General features: G+C 45.8%; 1 protein-coding gene across 2 annotated transcripts in view; it reads right to left on the reverse strand.

The window, feature by feature from the left end:
• Positions 1–25109, reverse strand: part of ADCY6 (adenylate cyclase 6) — a 208836-nt gene that overhangs the window by 27786 nt on the left and 155941 nt on the right. For both annotated transcript variants that reach the window (XM_088478990.1, XM_088478923.1), the window contains 7 exons: positions 21746–21895; positions 21342–21463; positions 20312–20423; positions 17369–17496; positions 6656–6814; positions 6349–6490; positions 5129–5257 (listed from right to left, as the gene is read on the reverse strand). In XM_088478990.1, the coding sequence (XP_088335116.1) occupies positions 5129–5257; positions 6349–6490; positions 6656–6814; positions 17369–17496; positions 20312–20423; positions 21342–21463; positions 21746–21895 (942 nt within the window). The remainder of the gene's footprint in view (positions 1–5128; positions 5258–6348; positions 6491–6655; positions 6815–17368; positions 17497–20311; positions 20424–21341; positions 21464–21745; positions 21896–25109) is intronic.

The following is a 25109-nucleotide window of genomic DNA, read 5'->3' on the forward strand; positions in this document are numbered from 1 at the left end:
ATCGTTGGAGCTCACACGCAGACTTTGGGCAATTAGTCACATCCAGTTTATTTATAACTCTCTCACACACATCTGCTCTCAGAACCGGTATATTGTAATATATCACAGGAAACAATTAAAACCCTTTATTATTTCGGTGAGTCATCTAGCAGTGATGTCACGTTTGGCACAGCAAAAACTGGAGGACTGTTTGTAAACAGAGCTCTGACATAGGCCAGACCTGGGCTAGATCGCTCGTGGCACCTCAGTGCTTGCTGAACTACAACTACGAGTTATACAGTTTATATCAGAATATGGAGGAAACCTAAATAGAGTGACAAAAGGTAAACAGAGGGAATCTGGATGCACCTTTCATTTTTATTCCTCGTCTTCCCACATTACATATTTTTTTTTACCCAAAATTTCTACCGACCACATACAGACAGGAAGCAAAAAGAAGATGGTGACAAACTAGAAATGGAGCTAACAAAATAAACAAGTAAAAAAGATGGAGTGAGGCATAGTATAGTCTATAGCAGAAGGGTATATCTACAGTACTGTACAGTACATTGGTAAAATGCAACATAGATTCCCTGTAAGAGAGAGTTTGTGCAGGTCTGGGAGCATGCACAGATCTAAGCAGAAGTCCAGACATGGGGCCCCAGCGATGGGATTGTTTGAGCAAAGTTTTTCCAATCCCTTAAGCATAGAAACCTAGGTATAAAAAAAAAAAAAAAAAAAAAAAGTCTGTCTGCAAATAAATAGTTTCCATAGATTGGAAGAAGGGGGTTTTATTATAAAAAATAAATAAAGGAGAGGTCACTGAGGATTTCCAGAGTTGTGCCTTCCAGTTGCCACCAGCATTTGGCCTACTATATACCTGGTAACATGATGCCAATGTGAGGGGGAATGATGAAGCTAAAAGATAACTGGATCTAGAGGATTGCTGTAATATAGAAATGTAATTATATATTGCCGCCCAGGCCTTCACCTTTGGCCAGTTCCTGAAAACATGATGGAGGACTGCCTTTTCCACACATTGCCTCCAGCAGAAAGTAGATACTCACTGATAATATTTTATGCCGCCTAAGTGGGACTATGCCCAATGTGGTATGGCCCTCAATGTGGGTGGTACAAGCAGAGGCTGACTCACCGCCGAGGGCAAGCACAGCATCACTGTTGTGCAGACCCCATTGTCTGGCATCAGGTCTGTAAGTGCCACCATGGGCCTCTAACAACCACTTGCACCGCACAGTAAAAAACTGCTCAGCTGGACAAAAGCTTTGATTTCTGCTCTTGACGCCAACCTGGAGGTCGTAGAAATGTGTTCTTCTAACGTACCGGGACGTTATACACCAGACTTACTGATATTGTGGTGTACGTGCTGTTTCTCGCTATGGATTCAACGCGGATGTATGCTGACCCTGCTGTTCTTTTTCTATTTATAACGTCATCTGACTAGATTCTTCTAGACATCCACTGAAAATGTGTATGAACACCTACATTATATCTCTGTGATAAATTAATGAGTGTGGAATCAAACAGCTAAACAAAGCGAAATTTTTGCTGAACTTCAAACATAATCACCGTACTTCTTAACAACAGGATAGAGATCTATGAAACAGACCAGACATCTGCAGAAAGACCTTTGCTATATGACAGTCTGCACACATTTCTAGAAACGTATTCAGCAAATGTGTCATTCTCTTGCTGTTTACAAGAACCAATATGTATCCTGACAACCAACTATGCATGTACGGTTGCTATGCTGCTAATTCAAGCAAGATAACCCCTCCTGCCGCCGTGAGCCACATCGTACAGTACATGTGAAGGCGGCACCTTCTATTCAGCCCTATTACATAGCACTGGATGGACGGAGTGCTCTAACACGGCACAGCACAGCTGTACATATACAAGAAAATCCTGCTCCAGGCATGAAGCAGGCTCAGGTTAAGGATGGGCTGTTATAGGTGTTGCCCAAAAGTGTTCAACCCTTTCCAAGCATTTTATTTGTGCACGTGCATATCTGGAATAAACCTTCACAACATTAGAAAAGACTCAGCTTACTGAAAATCATGTAATGTGCTGATTTTGCCAATGTAGAAAATAGAAAGGAATATTCAGCCTAAATTTTGGGCTGCACATTTTTAGAAGAGATTATTGAATTCTCAAGGAACCACAGTTAATGGAAGCTGCCTTGTTAGACTGTTTTAGCAGATAGGAGGAGTGCTGCAACAAAGGTAGATGCTGGTGACCTCACTTTTATACCTAGAATACCCCCACTCAGTAATTCTGCAGAAGACAGAACACTAACATTTCTGAAAGGGGCTTGATTATTTAAAATACAAAAAAATAAATAAAAGGATTCTAGATTTATAAATCCCTGCTAACCGGTTCTCTTCTTTCGCACTACGCCATGTGGCATTAGGACTGCAAAACAGCTTCTAGAGCATGATTTTAAGATATTTAATACCTTGCAGAGCCTTTTTGCTGCTTCCCAAGAGGTGGGGCCCCTGGATTTTAAAAGACACTGATTGGCTCATGCAGCAGACTCAACTTACCTCAAGTATAGGTGGGTACACACTACACGCCGATATCGGGCGACCTTGCGATACGTGACGGACGTAACGACCATCGTATACTGTGTATGGGTAAATCCACCCTATTCATTGTATGATGAATTGGGTGGTTGTATTTTCCCATCTGATGTGCTGCAAGAGTCCAAGATCTATACGGCGTTGTTATATGAAGCATGAAAGATACATTGCATCGTTGTACGGCGGATTGTTCAGTGTGTATGGCAATGCTGTGTCTTTACATCACATCGCCGCGTCATCGTTCAGGTGTGTACCCAGCTTAATAATACTGAACTGAGCAATGGATGGATGTATTAGCAAAGCAGCCAATGGGAACTCAGCTTTTCCTGACAATTGTACCATGAATGAAGATGACATATGTTAAATATGATTTTAGTTCCACTTTAAGGGAAACTGGTTAAGGGCACAGAATGAAACTGAATAAGAACCAACATTTTTAATTTTGAATGACAAATTATTATTAACAGTTACTTATATAGCGCAGCATATTCCGTTGCGCTTTACAATTGGGAACAAATAGTAATAAAACAAGACTGAGTAATAACAGACAGAGAAAGTGGTAAGAGGGCCCTGCTCGCAAGCTTACACTTCATAGGGAAACAGGCATATGATACACAAGGATAAGCGCTACACATTGTATATTGGTCCAGCCAGAGTGCAGAGGTTCTTGTGGGCTGTATGATCCAGTCACACACAATGTTGGTGAAGTGAAGAAAGAAAATATATAAACTTATGTGTGGACTGTTTAGAGAGGATGTAATTGGGTAGGTTAGTTTATGGAGGTTATGTGGGTAACAGTCATTGGAACCTATTCCCACCAATGCTGGTAAGAGGAGTAAATCAGCAGTGTGAAATCCAGCATAAGAATAGCAAGATAAATATTCCCATAGACTAAAGCTGGGATGACATTGTGGAAAATAGAGACACATGGGAGCTCTACAGATTTGACATGTTCATCATAGGCCACCAAAGGTCAGTACATATCTGACACTATACATCTGTCACTAGAGTGTTTATTTTACAGATCTACATCTGATGGTCTGAGGATGGGAGCTTTTATGTGCTCAGATTTTATAAACACTTCTAGGACCAGCAGCCTCCCTTTAGTTTATACTAGAAGAGATGACTATGGGTAAAATACCTCCTGACTCCACATGCTGTTATTTGATTTGTTCATATTAAACTGCTGAAGTGTAACACGTTTTCAATAGACAGTCTTTAGGGTATACATGACAAGGCTGCATCATTCCGTTAGGATGGATTTGACAGAAAAAGGCATGTTAGCTGAGCGTTGCTTGCCCCTTGGCACGTCTCATTAGGCAGTTCCCACAGGAGGCACTCTGACAAACTATTTAATTAAGTGTTTCTGCAAGAGGAGCTGTGCGTCCCTGTGTCGTCTCTGCCTACCCTCACTGGGAGGCCTCTCTCACGCTCAGTCCTTGGGAAAATCAGCGGTCTGTGTGAGGTTAAAGAATCCACAAACACTAACAACGCAAGCTTCGCTGTCACATCACTTACATAATAAGACTACACATTCCTCTTGATTTGCTGCAGCCTGTATGCTTAAATCACTGGTATGTTTAAAAGGTTTGTTGAGAAAATAGAGCCCTGGCAAACCTAAGAGATTCCTTGCTCATAAGTTATTACTTGCAGACTCCAAGCAAGAGTTTTACCACTTTCACAATAACGTCGTCACTTGATGGTACTGTTCAGATTGTGGACTTGAATTTAACATAGGCCCATATATAATAGCCACTGAGATGCAGGCAGGGATGAGATGAAAGCAGCAATTTGTTTTAAGGAAAAACCAACTTTACCTTAAAAACATTGCTGCTTTAAATCTAGCAGCTGCACTGCAGGCATCTTGCACGCTATGACATTTAGGCCATTGTCTCACTACTGGACAGGGTCTTCCTAAAACAGGATAAGCACAGCCATCTCCTGAAATACTCTGTGCTGTTGCAGACATTCTGATGATCTAATCGGCCATAGGTCGTTCTACCACTGCCCACTTAAAAACTTGGAACACCTGGACAAACAAAAAATGAAGGAGGGAATGTAATAGGGTACGAGTTTGTAAAAGTGCTGATTTCCTGCAGCGATATTTGGTTTTGCATGAATGGTGTAATGGCTAGCATTGAGTCTTGGGTTTCTTTTCCATTATCGGCCCTAACTGTGTGGAGTTTGTATATTCTCACATTGCTTGCATGGGTTTCCCCCTGGGTACTCCGGCTTCCTCTCAACAAAATTTAACCCTAATGTATGTGTGTGTGCATACATGTGGATGGGCAAATAATCTCTGTAAAGCATTGCAGAATGTGTGTTCTATTTAACTAACTGGCAATAAACAAATAAATAAAAATATTACTGCTTTAAATCTGGTTCTGCTGGTTCTTCTCCCACAATGAGAAATCTTACCACCTTTTTTATTAGCAAATATTTTGTAAGCTAGTTTAGCCTCTAGTTAATAAATGTACAATGCTTGTGACTGTTAACATTGTGTATAGCATTCCCAACACCTATTTCCCAGCAGCGATCTGTTTCACACTCACCATCTGTCGGAAAGCCTTTGAGCCTTTGTTGCGTGGAAAGGATCTCTCCGGTACCCAGACGCGAGTAAGACACTCATTTGAGTTCGCTCGCGCTCTCTGCAGTTTTGCCAGCATGGCTTTTTCCTCTTTCTGAGTGTAAGCAGACACAGACATTATTCCCCAGAAGCACAGTTGAAATAAAAGCACACTCTGTTGAAGAATATATCCCACAAGCTGCCATACTAACAGTCTTCCTACTCATTTTAAGGTACAGTATTTACATGTATGTATAGCAAAAAGTTCTGGTTCATGACATAGAGGAATTATGGAATGCCAATAAACATGATCAGAAGAATCACCATGCACTGTGTTGCCAAGTGTACATGATAAATCGCAGCACTCTAGTCTATCTGTACAAAGCACAATTACAACAAAAGCAAATATAATACCTACATAAAAGCACCAAATAAATCAGCAACAATAGAAATGACTTTTGCAATGCCTTTTAAATAGGAACAAGGAAAATTTGGAGATGCAAAACACTGGATCAGTGCTGACATATGGTAAATGTGCTGACTATGAGAAATGTACAGCATTAAACTGGTCATACACTGTCATTTGTTAGTTTTTTTTTTTTTTAAATCAAAATTGCCTGAGATTGTTCTAGGCACAACCCAATAAGAACCATATGTTCTGATCAGATTCAGGGAGAGATGTACTAAGCCTTGTAGAGAGATAAAGTGGACAGTGATAAAGTACCAACCAATCAGCTCCTAACTGTGAAAAATTGGTTGGTACTTTATCACACATCTCCCCCTCAGACTGATCAAAATGCCGGATAGAAAACATGGTTGGCTGCACTGGAGAATGTGTGACCTAATCTGCTGGCCACAAAGCATGGATTCCAAGTGATTTGGTCAATTTGCCTGATCGTTGAACAAACAGCTGTGCCATTCTGGTCATAGATCTGGATATCTGGGGCTACCATTAGCTCATATGGAAAGATTGTGGGTAAGCTGGGGGTAAACTATTTTGAATGTCTTTTGTCGGTAGTAATAACTTTTTTTTTTTAACTTTTATTATATTTGATATTAAATCTCAGCTGAACAGTTTATTTCTTGTAAAATGTATCCTAGACAATGTAAAACATATATAGCATGAAATATTACATAAAGTCAAGTGACACTTCAACTCATTCCGTGAACTGTTAGGACACAACACCCCAAGGCCGCCAAACTCACCCTCTTCTGGCTGCAACCGGTCACTAGGAAGGTCTTGATGTCATGTTCCTTCAGATAAGCATTCCGCTCGCCTCCATGACCAGGTTCCACCTCATAATCCCCATTCAGGTAATTTAAAGTAGCACTTGTTATGTGTATTCGTCTGTGCCATGAGAAAAACATCACGTTTTGAATAATGAGCACTTAAGAAAATTAAACTGCAGCACTTTTACATGCATCATTACCCATGTTTTACACCGATATAATCATACCTAATGACTCCATTCTATTTAAGGAGGAGAAATGGGGCTACATTCTATTCACTCACCCAGCTTTGCCACCAGCTTCCATATGATTGGCAAGAGTCACATCGTTGGACCAGACATCGAACTGCCATTTGCGTAGGCCAAGGACACCGCAGTGAACTCGCCCACTATGTATCCCCACACGCATGTTCACATTTACACCAGTTACTTCTCGCACTAGCCTTATGGAAAAGATTGTGAGAGAGGCAAAGACTTGTTATAATCAGATGTATATCAGTACATTGCAAACTAGTCTATACTGAAACAGGGACATAAAAAATGTAGGGGTAAATTTACTAAGGTTCGAGTTTGTGCTCATGTGAGTTTAGCCATTTTTACCATCTCACAAATTTCCTAAAAACAAACTTGAGTGAATTTGAAGTGAGTTCTCTTTTTTTCACTGTTAAAACTCATGTGAGATTGCAAACTCGAAAAAACTCACCATCGGTCAAATTAGGAAGTACGTTAGATGAAAAAGATGCAACTCGCAAATTTACTAAGATTCGAGTTTCCAATCTCGTGTGAGATTGTAGCAAACTCACTGTGAAATAATATGAGATATGGTAAGAACTTACCCTTGTTATCTCTATTTCTACGAAGTCCATAGGGTTCCACAGGATACCTTGGGGTATAGGTGTGACGTCAGTCGCAGGGCACCAAAGAGTTAAGCTTTCAGCCTCCCAGGATGCACTAGGTCCCCCTCCTATACCCCGCCCCCGGGCCAAGGCACCTCAGTTAGTTACCAAGCCATAGGCCGGAGGAGGAGAAGGAAGAGAGAGAACAAAGATCTGGACACATACAAGAATCACATTCTCACCAGAGGGAGACGGAAAACCGGTGACCAGAGCAAAGCCCATCTGCAGCACAGGTGCGACAGGGCGGGAGTCCTGTGGAACCCTATGGACTTCGTAGAAATAGAGATAACAAGGGTAAGTTCTTACCATATCTCATATTTTCTACTTCAGGGTCCATAGGGTATCCACAGGATACCTTGGGGATGTCCCAAAGCAGTATCCTTTAAGGGTGGGGACGCTCCTGTGCAGAAAGGAGAATCCGCCGCCCGAAGGAAGCATCCTGAGAGGCGAAGGTGTCAAACCTGTAATACCTCACGAAGGTATGGACAGAAGACCACGTAGCAGCCTTGCAGATCTGAACTGCCGAGGCACCACGTCGAGCTGCCCACGAAGGACCCACAGACCTAGTGGAATGAGCCTTCAGAGAAGGAGGAACCGGTAGGCCTTCATGAAGATAAGCTTCAGAAATAGCCATACGGATCCAGGCTGCCAAAGTTTGCTTTGAAGCAGGCCAACCCTTTTTACAGAAGCCATAGAGGACAACAAAGCGTCCGACTTCCTAAACGAAGTGCGGTCAACATAAGTCCTTAAGGCCCGCACAACATCCAAAGAGGCCTCACCCACGGAAAGACCCGGTGAGTTAAAGGCCGGAACAACTATTTCCTCGTTAACATGAAACTGGGAAACAACTTTGGGAAGAAACTCGGGCCGAGTGCGGAGCACTGCCCTGTTCCCATGAAAAACCAAGAAAGGGGGTCTACAAGAAAGAGCCCCTAACTCAGAAACACGTCTGGCCGAAGCTATGGCCAGAAGGAAAACAGTCTTAGCTGTTAGCCATTTAATATCCACTGAGCCCAGTGGTTCAAACGGCGGTCCTTGGAGAGCCCTCAGGACCACAGCCAAATCCCAAGGCGCCACAGGTGGAACAAAGGGCGGCTGAATACGGAGAACACCTTACATAAAGGTGCGCACATCCGGGATTGTAGCAATCCTACGGTGAAACCAGACAGATAGGGCCGAAACCTGTACCTTCAAAGAAGCAAGGCGAAGCCCATGATCTAGTCCCGCTTGCAGGAAGGCGAGAATCCGAGACAGACGAAACTCCCGCGGTGCATAACCTCTCGGTCAACACCACTGGAAGAACGTATGCCACACGCGATGGTATATCCTCGCGGAAGACGGTTTCCGAGCTCGTAACATGGTACGCACCACAGAGCTGGAAAACCCCCGGGACCTCAGCATGGTCGTCTCAACAGCCACGCCGTCAAAGACAGCCGAGTCAGGTCCGGGTGAAGGCAAGGACCCTGAGACAGAAGGTCCGGTCGTAGCGGCAACCGCAGAGGACTGTCCACGGACAGACCCTGAAGGTCTGAGAACCAGTGCCGTCTGGGCCACGCGGGAGCTATCAACAGGAGCGTCCCTCCTTCCTGTTTGAATTTCCGGATTACCCGTGGAAGAAGGGAGACCGGAGGGAACAGGTATGCGAACCGGAACGTCCACCGGACGGACAGAGCATCCACCAGAGACGCCCCTTCATCTCTTGTGCGAGACCCGTACACCGGCAACTTGTTGTTGTGCCGGGACGCCATGAGGTCGATTTCTGGAAGACCCCACCTGTCCACCAGTAGTTGAAAAACGTCCGGGTGCAGGGACCATTCCCCCGGATGAACGTCTTGGCGACTTAGAAAGTCCGCCTCCCAATTTAGCACTCCCGGGATGAAGACCGCTGATATGGCCGAAAGATTGCGCTCCGCCCAAACCAGGATCCGAGAGACCTCTACGAGAGCCGCCCGACTGCGAGTTCCTCCTTGCCTGTTTATGTAGGCCACGGTGGTAGCGTTGTCCGACTGGACCTACACCGGGCGACCCTGGAGAAACCGCTGTGCCTGCTGGAGAGCATTGAAGACCGCACGGAGTTCCAAGATATTTATTGGAAGCTCCGCTTCTGTCGGCGTCCACCTGCCCTGGAACAAGTGTGGACCCGAAACTGCTCCCCAGCCCCGAAGACTGGCGTCCGTTGTCAACAGGACCCAATTTGGAACCCAGAACGGACGTCCCTTGTTGAGGTGGGTCGTCTGTAACCACCACGCAAGGGACAGGCGAACCTCCTGGGTGAGCACAATCGTCTGGGACTTCAGAGACTGAGGCAGCCCGTTCCACTTGGACAGGATCAGGTGCTGCAGAGGTCTGGAGTGAAACTGGGCGTATTCCACCATGTCGAACACCGACACCATGGAGCCCAGTAACCTCATCGCCGAGTGTAAGGACACCCGGCGGCTGTGCAGGCAACTGCGCACCCTTGACTGTAAAGCAGAGATCTTGTCCTCCGTCACGAAGATCCTTTGCTGTCCCGAGTCCAATAAGGCTCCAAGATGCAGAATCCTCCGAGACGGGATTAGAGTGGACTTCTGCCAGTTGATTAGCCAGCCGTGCCGTTGCAGCAGTGCAATGGTCAGGTCCAAGTGGCGTAACAGGAGCTCTGGAGATCCTGCCACCAATAACAGGTCGTCCAAATACAGCAACATGCGGATTCCCTGCAGCCGCAGAAAAAGCCGCCATGACCGCCATCACCTTGGTGAAAACACGTGGTGCTGTTGCCAGGCCAAAAGGTAACGCCCGAAACTGGAAGTGGTCGCTGCGGATTGCAAACCTGAGGAACTGTTGATGGCGCAAAAGAATAAGGACATGCAGGTAAGCGTCCTGTATGTCCAATGACACCAAGTAGTCCCCAGGTTCCAGCGCCAGAATGATGGACCGTAGGGTCTCCATCCGAAACTTCGGGACCCGCAAAGACTTGTTGAGTGCTTTGAGGTTGAGAATCGGACGATATGACCCATTGGGTTTCTGTACCAAAAATAGATTTGAATAGAAACCCTGGCCCCTCTGGGAGAATGGAACAGCCACTATAACTCCAGCCTGGAGCATAGTGTGCAGTACCTTCCGCAGCTCCGTAGCCTTGTTCCGGTCTGATGGGAGACCCGTGGTGAAGAAGCGAGCCGGGGTCTGTGCCGGAAGGAGAGGGCGTATCCGTGGGAAACCACCTCCAGAACCCAAGTGTCTGTCGTAGTGGTCGACCAACACTGGGCGAACTGTAGCAGGCGGCCTCCCACCCTGGGATACCCCAAAGGGAGGCCCGGACCGTCAGGCCGCAGGCTTGTCATCTGGCTTGGGGGCCGGACGTCTGGTACTCCATGCCTGCTTCCGGGGCTTGACCGATTTCTTAGGGCCAGCCTGTCGAGGAAACGACTGTGGTTTGGGCCTGTCCTGGGCCCTAGATGACCGAAAGGACGATGGTCCCGAACCAGAAGGAGCAGCGGCCGACGGGAGACAAGCAGATTTGGCTTCCGCCAGCGCGGCCACAATCTTATCCAGATCCGGACCGAAGAGAACTTCTCCGGTAAACGGCAACGGTTCCAGACCTTTCTTGGAATCTGCGTCCGCCTTCCAGGATCGCAGCCACAAGGTGCGACGAGCAGCTACCGCTGCTGAAGAAATTCTAGACACCAGAGTACTAATGTCTAGAGCCGCCTCGTTGATGTAGGTGGCCGAATCACGGAGATTGCCAATCAACTCCGCCTGTTCGGCCGGACAGTCGGATTCAAAAGAAGCCTCTAATGAATCCGCCCAGCGCTCCATCGCTCTGGCAACCCAGCAAATGGCCATAGCCGGCCGTGCTGCCCCCCCTGCAAGGGAATAAGCGGACTTCAGGCCGATTTCTTCCTTGCGGTCCGTAGCATCCTTAAGGGAGGACATGGATGGCATCGGCAATGTGGCACTACGGACAAGACGGGTCACGTGAGAATCCACCTGTGGAGGGGATTCCCACTTAGCAAAATAATTATCCGCGAACGGATAAGCCACCGCCAGGCGTCTCTGCGGCTGGTATCTTTTGCCAGGTTGTTTCCACGCCTCCTCTAAATGGTCCACCAACTGACCCGAAAGAGGAAAGACTGTGGCATCGCCCTTCACATCTTTGAAAAAGGCATACTTAGATTTAGCCGCTGGGGGAACTTCGTCCTCAATCACCAAGGCTGTGCGGACCGCCCGAATAAGTCCAGGAATATATACTTTGGACTTAGCATCAGCGTCCTTAGTATGGAGAGGTTCCTGATCGTAAGGATCCAGAATCTCCCCATCATCAGACGTCCCTTCGTCATCCTCATAAGGAGCGGACAGAGACGCCACCGGCCTTTTATGAGGCCGCATCACAGACTCCCCTTGCAACACATCCGACAAGTGCTGTACAGAACTCGTCAGGGAGTTAACCCACGCTGGCTCCTGAGAACCCGGGAGCGGGGAAATAGGGAGACTGTGGGGTACCACCAATTGTCGTGGGAACCCCTGCATGGGTGACGACACCACAGACTGCTGGGACAAACCCATCGGAGTAAACGCGGGCTGCGGAGCTAACTGGCCCACTAAAGCCGTTAACGCCTGAGCGAAACAAGCCCAGGGCGGCTCCTGTACCGCTGCTGTAACCGTAATAGGCCGCGCCATGGACAAACACTGCCGGCAAAGGCCCTCCGCGCTACCCTCCCCCTCCGCTAACGGTACTTTGCACGTGGTACACTGTAGCCGGAGGGGAAAATCACTTTCAGACATGATGGCACCACGTATGTGACCTCTCTCACCAATTAAGTATTAAATAGGCGAGAGACCACCCTGCAGCACCGCACCGCAAGGGCTTTAGCAGAAGAACAGGGACAGTAATAAAGCTGACAGTTTAGAGAAGAAAAGTTACAGGCAGCGCTAGCACAGTCACATACAATGCAGAGAAATAACAATTCCTGCACTAACAGCGCTGATCACTCAACTACACAGACACAGGGCCTGGTAGGACACAGCGCTGCATACACAGACCTGAGCCACAGCGGAGGAGAGGTATGCGGGGGGACCCAGACCACGATGCTTCCGTCCAGCGCTTCCAGCAGCGTTCACCATGCGTTCTGGAGAAGATGGCCGCCGAGGAGCAGAGAGGAGGCTGGCCTGGGGGAGGAGCGCTGCCACAGGACCAGTCGGCAGCATGCAGAGAGGGCTGTGTGCAGCGGGGGAGGCGCCGGCTGTGAGACAGGGAAGGCGCGCTCCCCTGGCATGCATTTAACCCCTGGGACGCCGCAGCGCTACCGCTCTGCTGCGGTCCGCTGTCCCAGGGGGTAGTGGAAGCGCAGGTTGGTCGCCTGGCTCCACGCTGCAGCCAGTCCCCAGGGAGCCCCCTGCCTGGGGACTTAGGACCATGTGATCAGCGGGGACCCACCGCGGGACCCCGCTGCTTACCTCTGTCCCCCTTGAATCCGGCCATGGTCCGGAGCATCTGGGGTCACCGCTAGCTGTGACCCCAGACGCCCACCAGCATCCCCGGATCAGTACCGGCGTTCTGGTACCGGCGGGGTGTAGGGAAGACAGCATGGACGTCAGGACTGACTGTCCATGCTGTTCATCCAGATGTGCAGCCACAGCTGCATGAAGAAAAAGCTTCAGGGGCTCTTCTAGCCCCCACTCCAACAGGTGCACCCGACTCCGGCCGGGCACCAAACTAAACTGAGGTGCCTTGGCCCGGGGGCGGGTTATAGGAGGGGGACCTAGTGCATCCTGGGAGGCTGAAAGCTTAACTCTTTGGTGCCCTGCGACTGACGTCACACCTATACCCCAAGGTATCCTGTGGATACCCTATGGACCCTGAAGTAGAAAGAAGTTTTAAACACTCACCTCCTGAGCTGCGAGTCTGGCAGAAACATACACAGATCAGTGTGATTTGTGTATGTTTCAGCCTGTATACCTAATATAAAGTGTTTTTATTTAAAAAAAAAAAAATGACATAGGGTCCCCTTCCTAAAGCATAACCAGCCCCGGACTTGCCAGCCAGTCCTGGTTCCTAATATTACGGGGAACAAAATGAGTAGGGTTCCACTGTAATTTAGGAACCAGCACCAGGCTGCAGGGCCAGTCCTGGTTTTAAATATATGGGGTAAAAAAAATTGCGTAGGGTGCCCCCTATATTTAAAACCAGCACTGGACCAAACCGACTGGGTTGTAATGCCACAGCCCGGAGACCCTTTCACTGGGGCTCCGTGGCCAAAGCATTACAACCCCAAGCCGGTCAGACCCAGCCAGGGATCTCAGGGGAGGTGGGGGCCCCCCCAAGAAGGGGCCACCCCTCTCCCGAAACCCCAGACTTGTTCTGAAGCCCGGGGCTCTTCCCAACACCTCTGGAGCGTTGGGCACGGGGGTAATAAATGGTTAAATAGTAGTAGACTATTGTATTTTACAGTGGCACTACAGGTGCCAGCATGCCTGACCTTTGGCACTTGTGGAACTACGGGCGGCACCCGTACCACCACTGTAAAATAAATAGTTAAAAAATGACAGGACACACACACACCGTGGCAAGTAAAAGTTTAGTACATACACCTACCCACTCACACATACCTGCTGCCAGGTGATCTGTCCACTTGTCCGAGTAGAATTCCATTTGGAGTACCTGCAATAAAGTTTCTATACTCACCTCCTCCATCGCGCTAGTCTCCGTAGCATCCAGGGGGGTCTTTGCACAAAAAACCAAAACCGAATACCCGAACCATTTACTCAGGTTAGCGCTGCACGTGTGTGACCACCTACAGCGCTAACCTGCTCCCGACTGACAGCGAGTCCGGAGCCGCCAGCCAATCAGCGGCCGCTAACTATAGAGCGGCCGCTGATTGGCTGACAAGTCCGGGGCTGGTTAAAGCTTTTGGGGGGGACCCTATGTAATTTTTTATCTAACATTTAACATTTTTTTTACAGGTTCAATACACAAGAAGCCTTCACATATTTCACTGATATGTGCAGGCTGCTTGCTCGGGTGAGTTTTGCAGAGAGAAAACACTGCAATCTCGAGTAAGTAATCTCCTCTAAGCTCTCCTCTAAACTCACAATTTGGGGGAAAAAACTCGATCTGCTTCACCATCGAAAAACTTACTTTCAGCTAAACTCACTTCTGCGAGTTTGATAAGGGAAAACTCACCCGAGTTTTGGTGAAGCAAAGTGAGTTTAAAAACTAGAAAACCCCTAAGTGCACTAACTACAGGCACAAGGCATGTAACACACATTACTTGTACTACAGAAGACTACAAAAGTCACCCCTACCTGTATTTCAACAAGACAGTATACTTTTTTTTTTTTAATATATATATATATATATATATATATATATATATATATATATATATATATATTAGACTTCAGCATTGTTGCCTAGAGGATGGAGTAAAGCTGGCCACACACTAGGCCAATTTACATCCAACCAGCCAACTAGTTGATTGGTTGGAATGAAAATGTGGTAAGGTATGAAAGCAAATGACAATCAGCAATTTGCTCCCAAACGCTGGAAAATGGACAAAAACTGTTGTTTGAACAAATTGTTTAGATCAAACATTTAACAAACTTGTCTGAACGACCATTTTCATCTGTTTTCTGGCATTTAGGAGCAAATTGCTGATCATCATTTACTCCCATTCCTTACCAGATTTTCAATCCAACCAATCAACTAGTTGGATGTAAGTTGGCCTAGTGTGTGGCCAGCTTAATACTGATTACTGGATAATGCTGGCTAACTGTGAAGGATCAGCCAGTGGTTCCCAATCTGTGTGCCGCGGCTCCCCGGGGTGCTGCGGCCGAAGGCCTGATGAGGTCTGCCCAGAAGCTGCCTGATTGTTTTTTTCACGTGGCGGAGCAGGATCGGGTTGGTGAGATGAGGGGATAGGAGCTGGGGGATTGCAGCATGCGGCAGTGTGCGGTAGCTATTAGTGGTAAGCAACACGCAGAAAGGATACCTGTTGCTGGTAAGCAACACGCAGAAAGGATACCTGTTGCTGAATTGGCTGATTTGAGGAGCTGAACGATGCTGGCAATCGTCGCTACTAAAAGGTAAGTAATGGCGGGCTGCAATGAAAGATAGCTATAGTATAGGGAGAGGGCCGCATAGGGAACTACAGTGGGACGGGAGTGGGTATGGTTGATGAGCGGAGCCAGGGAGGGGGCAGATAGTGCAGAGTGCCAGAGTCCTTTATAGGGCGGGAAGAACTATAGGGGGGCTACAATGAGATACATGGAGGATACTGGGGTCACATGGAGGGGGAGCAAAGGTAGATTGGAGGCACATGGAGGCGGCTGCAAAGGGAGACACATGGTGGGGGCTGCAAAGGGAGACTGGAAACACATGGAGGAGGCTCCAAAGGGAGACACATGAAGGCAGAGGCGTCTTAAGAGAGGAGGGGGCCTGTGTGCATTACCCGCCTGGGGCCCCCTCCACTCTCCCCAGTCACGGCCGCGTCACCGCAGCAGTAAACTCTGAGCACTAGAGTGTGCCCAGAGTCTACTGCACATGCGCAGGTCACTGGGAAAATGGCTCCCAGCGATTTCCCTAGTGCGCATGCGCACAACGCTGGAAAAATGGCTGCGGCGGCCATTTTTCAGGTGTGTTGTCCAGTGCTGCAGCCCGACGTGGGACTTAGGAGGGGTAAGTATTAAAACATATTGGTGCAGGGTGTGCGGAGAGGGCCCCCCCGGACCCAGGGGCCCGTGAGCACCGCACACCCGGCACCCATTATAAATACGCCACTGCATGGAGGGGCTGCAAAGGGAAACTAGAGACACATGGAGGGGGCTGCATAGGGAGACTGGAAAAACTAGGAGGGGGCTGCAAAGGGAGACCTTGGAGTGAGCAAAGGGAGAGACATGGAGGGGACAAAAGGGAGAAACATGGAGGGGACAAAGGAGAGAGAGAGAGAGGATGAAATGGAAGAAAGACGGAGGGCAATAGGAGACAGACTGGAGACACAGAGGGGACTGCAAAGGGAGAGACGTGAAGGGGACAGAGGGAGATACATGTTAGGGCAAATGGAAAGCCATGGAAGATGCAAAAAGAAGAGAGACTGAGGGGGCAATGGATAAGAATAGCACAGTTTTTCTCTTTTTTAAATACTTATTACATTATTATGGCCCAACTAATAAAAAACGGGACTGCCTGATAATTATTTGGGCTTAGGGGTGTCTTTTTATGGAGATCCTAAGGGTGCCTTGAACTGAAAAAAAGTTTGGGAACCACTGGACTAAGCACATAATGTGTAAAGAACCCCGACCCAGTATTTAAATTGACACACACACTTTAAAGATACTAGGTTTGAAAAAGCAAAAACTGACGTAATCGGTGTTAAATCTCATATATCATTTTACACGCATATGATAATGCTGTTGGTAGATCAGTATAGCGTTCTTGTACACAGATGGTCTTATAGCATATATTACATAGTAAATGTGATGTTATATTGACGAATAATATAGGTGGGTTTCTCCATGTCATCCTCTATGATAGTACTTATAATATTTATTCCCTTTGTGTTCACTCTTGAGACTGACATTGCATTATCAGATCCACAGAAGGTGTGTTTTCAAAACTGCTCCAACTTTCCTAGAGTCTAGTACTATTAGTAGGTTTTGAACAGACATTTTCAAACTTTGCTTATTTTAATAACGATGTGTGTCTTGCACATCTATCTTATGGAGTAAAATAAGGTAATTTCTGAGATATAATGGTCAATTCTATTAGCTTGCACCAGGGGCTATATCCTGCAGTTACGGAAGAGCAACCTGAGGTGCTGTTGGCAGCTTTTCCATGCCATTGCAATAGAAATCCCCCCCCCACGGTTAATTGAATTGACCACCATACTGATCTATTGTCATTGCAAGTATTATTCTACCTTCGATGAGAATTTGGCCACTAAGGACACTGTGACATCATGCACCTACACTTGTAGAGAATGGACCCAATTAGATGATTTACTCAATGTTTAGGGACAATTACAGCATACACAGAAAGTCTACAATATGAAATCACTGAAATTAAGACATATATGGTACACCTATGTAAACTACGTGCAATTATACTTCAAGTAGAGATCCACTCACGAGATGGCTTCTATCATGTCAACTCCCATCTCCACACAGCAGTGAGCGTGATCAGCGCGGGCTTCCGGCAATCCAGAGACACAATAGTAACAATCCCCCAAAATCTTTATACGCAAACAGTGGTTCTCCTAGAATTAGGATGAGACAATTATTTTCTAACAGATCAGACTAAGAAAATGTTATTGTTACTTAGTGCAATACATGCAACTGACGTCACTACAAATCTGTGTGTATCTGGCTAAGGAACAAGGAATTAGTTCACATTTTGCTGAAAACATTTAAGCTTGCAGGCCAACGTCATGAATTCCTCATTTCGGCAAGCTTGTAGAAATGAGGTTGCCATAGCGCTGAGCTGTAAGCTTAAATGTTTTCATCAAAATATGAACTAATTCCTTCTGCATTCACTTAGATAGATTTGCAGTGGTAACAAGCACTGACAACAATTGTTCATCTGTTTTGTATGTACATATGGCATTACTGATGTGCAGCTGGTATTTTTGCGTTAGGGAAGCCAATCTTGGGTTCGGGATTGGCGGAATCCTGGGATTTAGGGCAAAAGCCGGCAGGATTTCAATACCACAATTGGTGCCCCCAATCCCGGGATTTTTGAGATTAAAATGCGTGGCTTGGTATGGCTTGTATTCAGCTGGGGGCAGCGCTGAGCACTAGTTCCGTTGGCTCAGATGCTGCCATAGGCCTCCTACGGCTGTCCGGCAGCATGTAACTTCATAGAGGTCAAGCTGCGCAGCCGCACACCAGCTTGCCCCCGCCCACACTGGAGTCTGTGTGCAGTGGGCAAGCGCCATTGATTAACTCAATCCCGGGAATGAGATTTTTTTTCAATCCTGAATCCTTCAGGGTGCCCCTCACTCTCCGCTATTGGTACAGTACATGCGGTACACTTTAGCTGGAGAGGAAATTCACGTTCACTCTCAGACATGATGAGTGTAAGGTAGTGTATGTGACTCCCCTCACATACAATATTTTTACAGTAAGGCAATGAATACCCTGCAACACCGCACCGCAAGGGCTTTTGCAGAATAACAGGGATAGTAACATGGCTGACAGTCATAAGTGAAAGTACAGGCAGACAGCGCTAGGATTAGGTCACATACAATGCAGAAATAAATCCCTGCACTACCAGCACTATGATCAACTACACATACACAGAGCCTGGTAGGAAACAGTGCAGCATACTCTGACCTTACTCTGGAGGAGAGGTATGCGGGGGGACCCGGACTGCGATGCCACCTGTATCAGCTTCCAACAGCGTTTGCACACTTCATTAGTAAATGGCTGCCGAGGAGCAGGGAGGAGGTGGGCCCAGGGGAGGAGCGCTGACACAGCTCGCCAGACCGCTGTGGAGAGGCACTGTGCAGCGGGGGAGGCGCCGGCTGTTAGACAGGGAAGGCGCGCTCCCCTGGCATGCTATTAACCCCTGGGATGCCGCTCTGTACCGCACATGCTGCGGCCCGCTGTCCCTGGTGGTCCAGTGGAAGCGCAGGTTAATACCTGGCTCCACGCGCAGCCTGTCCCCAGGGAGCCCCTTGCCTGGAGACCTACAGGACTGTGTTACCGACGGGTACCCTCCACGGGACCCTGCTGCTTCCCTGCCCCCTTGAACCCGGCCAGAGTCCAGGTAATCCGGGGTCACCGCTAGCTGTGACCCCAGATACCTACCAGCATCCCCGGTTTAGTACTGGCGTTCTGGTCCGGCGGGGTGTAGGAGCGACAGCATGTCCATGCTGTACAGCCACAGCTGCTTGTAGAAAACTTCAGGGGCCATTATAGCCCCACTCTGCTTGCATGTGATCAGACTCCTGGCCGGACACCAACGAAACTGAGATGCCTTGACTCGGGGGCGGGGTATAGGAGAGGGACCCCAGTGCATGAAAATTTAACTCTGTGGTGTCCGATGCCTGACATCATCACCAATACCCCAAGGTATCCTGTGGATACCCTATAGACCCTGATGTAGAAAATGAGCTCTCCTTTATACAATAGACATAGAATATGTTATTTTATTTTTTCCTGGACATTAGCACTATTTAAAAAGTTCAGAATGCAAAATATTTTATAAAGAAACTAGTTTCAAAACAGAAATTTTTTTTTTCCAAAACAACAGATCATTACACCATGACTTGGTAATAGAATTAGTTAGACCACATAACATCCAAAAAGAACAAACTCCAAGGGAGAGTTTAAATGCCAGAACTTTTTGCAACTAAAGACCATGTTTGTATTTTGTGTGTTAGAGAGAGGAGCCGAGTGCCAGACCTCACCAGGAGGCCTCTCTCTCATACGCAGCCATTTGGAAAAGCTGCAGTCTGTGTGCGGCACATTTTATTATTCAACCATACATTTTCTGTCTTTGGGCATAACCTTCTTCGGGGGGGGGGGGGGGGGGGGGGGGGGAGTACACACCCATACAACCGGCAATCGTGTTGATGTTGAGGGCGATTTGCCTTCACCCTCACACACTTAAAAGATTTAATGAAAGACGTAACGATCTCTGTTCTGTCCTTCATTAATATGTACGGCCTCACATGCAATATCGTGTGATTGGCTGTGCAGCACGAGACTGTGGCAGCGCGCAAATCGTGCATACACACTGCACAATATGTCCGTTTTGTCGTTACGATTTGGCCAAATCGACCATATCGGGCAGATATCGTCCTGTTGTATCTGCACCCCTGCTGTGAGACCATAGGTGCACACTTGTAAGATTTATGAAAGTGGCAAATGAGTGAAATAATTGGTTTAAAACAGAAAAGTCCCACTCTAAGGGGACAATTTATTCAGTTCTGTAGAAACTCGCCTGTTTCTTGCAAACTGTGGTAAAGATAAAATTGCTCAGGATTGTTCACACCTCTAGGAGGGGAGTGCAAAAGTGAGCAATCTAAGCATATTTTATGATGTGGAAATATGATACAGGTTACTTACTGCAGCCAACTTATCAAAACGTGCAAAGAGTTCATTCAGAGTCATGACTAGTTCCTGGGCTGTGCACTGGGATGCCAAGCTTGTGAAGCCCTCAATGTCAGCAAACAGGATACTGCAAAGACATAGAAAAGGGTCAGCACTTCATTGTGCTGCAGATTGGCAACATGCATGGAGACTCTCAATTTAACTGGAAATACCAAACACATCGTTCAATTCATTCTTATGATATACCGGTGAAACTTGTCACTATATTTGACAAACATATTAAAATACTAAATCTTTACCAGTCATTCAACTTAGTACTTCAAGTATTTTAAGTATTTGGGTACTTGAAATGGAAGCACCTATTTTGTGGCCTGGACCAATATTCATGAGCAGACAATCCCTAGTAACTAGAGGCAAGAGGCAGTTCAGTCCAGAAAACTGCTGCCTCCATTGTGTGTACACTTATAGTGATCTTCAAAACTTCAGTCTCACATATTTATGTTTTGTTTTTTTTAACAATTTTTTTTTATCTGTTTCACCATAATCTAATAGCTTTTAAAGGATGTCCTCCTAGAACTCTGTCAACTGCTGTATGTGAGGGACACTTATATGGCTGCATAGTCCCAACACTGAAGCTTGTTCCCAAGAAGAGGGTCCATGATCTGTCACAGCCCTGTCTTCTTATATACAATGGAGTAGAGAGTAGGAAGGCAAGGGGACTGTCCTGTGAACAAGAATGCTGAGAGGAGGGTATCTAAGCCACTCTGCTCACGTACGTATCATGTGACTGTGGTTGTAATGGTAGTTGTAGGACACTTGGCAAAAGCTGCAAATCATTCACAGCAGCTTAAACAAAAAAAAATAGTAAGGAACACAAGAATGTTACAGGTTTAACAATAAATAACATCTACCGCACTAACACTCCTCCGCTGTATCCTCCAGTTAAGATCACAACCTATAAATAAAGACCGGTTTGTAGCCATAACAGGCTATATCCCAGATAGTAATACCTACTTATGGAAAAAACCTTCAGCTGCGTTCTTACCTGACATTGTCATGTTTCTGTATGTAGATTTTGTGAAACATCATGTCCTCTTTTTTGGTGTTGATATCCTCTTTCATTTCCATTGCAACATGACGTGGTAACACAGAGAGTAGGAGGCGCTCCTGCATGGGTGAGCATCGACATGGATGATTTAAAATAATTACAACTAACAGTTTAGGGGCTTAACTATTCAAAGGGATTAAACGGGTCATTAAGTGATTAACCATATAACTGTACTTGTAAACTATTGCTGTTGTTGCTACAACTTGCACACATAAGCCTAACACCGCACACTGTCCTCCTGCTTAGGCTACAGACTGAGATCTGGTAGACACGCGCCTCGCACCTCACCTGCTATTAATGCTCCCCTGTTGTTGCACATGTGGTTTGTATCTCACACTAACCTGCTGCTGGTTCTCCCTCTGCAGGTGCTGCCTGGCTTGGATGTATCCTCTGGTCTCTTGGAATGCTTGTCTCTGGGACACCTCTGCTGGATAATGGGTGCAAATGCCAATGATGTTTGTGCAGAGGAAGATCAGCACGTTGGCGCTTAGCTGCAAAAATAAAGGGGAAAAACATTAGGAAACGAGCAGCCACCTATTTAATGTAAAGAAACATATGTACACTGATGGCTTTCCAGTCACAATTTAAAACAGTGGCTGAATCTAAATCTAAAACTGTTAGGGCTGAAAATATCCAGATATTCTGTTAAGAACATTTATTTATTAATATTTATATAGCGCACACATATTACGCAGCTCATTACAGAAAATATTCACATCATCCCTGCCCCAGTGGAGCTTACAATCTATATTCCCTACCACATAGACACACATACACACTAGGGTTCATGCTGTATCAGACGCCTGAGGAATTCCTGAAACCCTGCACCTGCCACACAGGGGTCTCTCCACCACAAAGTTTCCCTTAGAGACTTCTTATCCTCCTCTCAAGACTTTTACTTTTCAGCACACTACAAAGCAGATTCTTCAAATATCCCTTCTAACTACATTCATCCCAGTAATGTGCCCACAAGTTACATTAAACTCTTCCCACAAAGTACACATTAACATTACAGCTGTCAGTTTTCACTGCTTTATTATTTCATATGTTATGAAGAGTGAAAGAGTGAGCAAATGCTGCAATCTGTACATTACTTTCTTGGTGTATATTCATCAGACTAGAAAGAAGAAAAAACTGTTTTCTATTTTATTTAATGAGCAATTAAACAATTACACATAGCACTTTATCCCAGACTAGCAGCAATCACTACATCTATTTTGTTTAGGAAGTTTCCCCCTGTTCCTCTTATCCTGCCAAGGATTCATGGTTCCTATAACACTAATATATTGTCCTGAAGAGGCCATGTAATAATGTCTGCCAAGCAACACAACTCTGTCATACCAGCTGTGTTTTGACGGCTGTTGCAACATTTTGCTGAAGAGCTTGCAATTAATTGGCCTCTCCATCACCTTAGAAGTATGCCTTAGCAGAAATATTAGAAGTTAGAATCGAGGAATGAAGGGGTTAAAACAAAAAGTATAAACTACTTAGAGACCCTGCCGCTTTATGTTAACATTATCTGGTCTTCTAGACTTATTTGCACCTAAAAGAAATAATTAGCTCTATATTAATGTGTTTTCAGAACAAACTACATGTGAGCTTACAGTTTTACAGCTATCTTTCCAGAATTATACTACATATTCAACAGCCACTAAGGAGGCCACATCATTTGGAAGAGGCGACTCTCTTATTTCCAAGTGTGCCCCTGAGTTTATTGAAACCAGGATGGGAGATATAATGCTCTATACCCGATTCCCTGGATTTTACAATGTTCTGAAATGTTTATGCAGGAACTTTGTGGATCACCTATGATGAAAGCATTAGACAGAAGCTGGCAGCCAATCCTCATGGGGTTCGAAGAATGTGAGTTTATAACTAATGTTACCCAAAATGTTTCAATAATCTGCCAAGCCACCTTAAGAAAGATCTTGGTTCACCTTTAATGTGCCACAGTGCAATTAGGTGATAATGATGAAAGTGTTCATTTTGTGGATGGAGCACATCCCAGTATTCCAAAAAGCACAGCTAACCCATAGGATAGAATTTATTGCAAAAAGTGACACTTTCTTTTAATAAATAAATAAAGTACTCAAACAGGCCTATGGCAGTAATTATCTTTTCTTATTTCTATTTGTTTTGGCTTTAATATTCCTTATTTTAAACCTGTGGGTTACCCAAAGGGAACAACATTCACAAATGAGCAGTTGAGGAACAATTACAAGGGCCTTTTAATATTCCTCCTTATATTAGATTTTTTTCTTCTTCTAGGGGTTTTGTCAAAGTAAGATCAAAATACATTTTCAACTCTTGTCTTATTCAGATTGTGCAGCATTAAATTATAAGGGAAGAGAAGACCATTGCTTTAGTTTCTTCTTCATCGTTTGACAATGCCATGAACTTAATGCTGGGTACACACAAGCGATGGGCCGACAGACGATTTGGTAAGTGGTATGTACAAACGATATTCTGCATACACACTTACCAATATGCCTCACGACATGTCTGGCCACAGGAATCGGTAGTGACGTCATGGTCAGCGATTCCTGGGCCAACATATGGGTTGGTCGGCCGTATAGACAGCCAGATGTACTGATATATCTGCAAGATATATTGGCATTGGCTGTGCTGCAATAGATCTGTAAACAACGTAATAGACACACAGACATATCTTCTGTAGACGTGAACAGATGCACTATGCGATGTGTCCTTCGTCGGCTGATTGAATGACATATGACATAGTGTGTACTACATATATAAAATGAGTTTTCAAGCTGTTGCTAATTAGTCTATAGGCTTCTCTGAGATTTCAGGTTAAAGGTAAATTAAGCTATGTACACACTTGAATGACGTAAGAAACAGTGTGATGGCCGATACAATTTCACTTACATACATACAATTCCGGTACACACAATTTACAGTGTACACACTATGCAATCTTCTGCACAACAGCACGATATATCATGGTGGCGGGATTGTATCCAGTTTTAGCTGTACGCTATTATTATTATCATCATTTATTTATATGATGCCACAAATGTTCCGCAGCGCCTTACAAAGTACATAAACAAATTGTTGACAAGCGACTTACAGAACAAAACACTACAGAACCAGGACATGGATAATATATATTGCTACATTAGCGACCATAACACCCAGATAAGCAACAGAACATAAGCAACCAAGTGGGGAGTAACTCCCTAGTGGGGAGTAAGAAGTAGATGAAACTAAAGTAAGGAGAAGCACAAGAGGGTAGAGGGCCCTGCTCGTAAGAGCTTACATTCTAAAACTATGTGCGATCATGCGTACACACAGCACGATGTGCAGCACATCTTACATTGCATCATCCCATCGGAAATGCAGCACATGAAAGGGAACGATGCGATGAACGACGTGTAAACTATAGATTGGGTGTACACACTATACGACGGTCATGCACATTGGTTGAAACTACCAAGATTGCACAATATATCTGCTGATGGTGTTTAAACAATCCTGTTTCTATTTAGTCATTTGCTTCCCCTTTGCCGTAGGGGGTTCCGATGAGTATCAGGCATGTGGGAATTTTTGTGTTCCTTGGCGTTAAAAAAAACTATTTGAAAATCTCAAATTCCTTACATTTTGGGGGGCAACTAGCCTTATTGGTACCCTGCTAGTGAATGACAGCCAATTCCTTGGTAGTTGCCATGGAATTTAGACATATTAGAT

Source organism: Taudactylus pleione, unplaced genomic scaffold (assembly GCF_031769625.1).
Source record: "Taudactylus pleione unplaced genomic scaffold, aTauple2 ptg000005l, whole genome shotgun sequence".
NCBI lineage: Eukaryota > Metazoa > Chordata > Amphibia > Anura > Myobatrachidae > Taudactylus > Taudactylus pleione.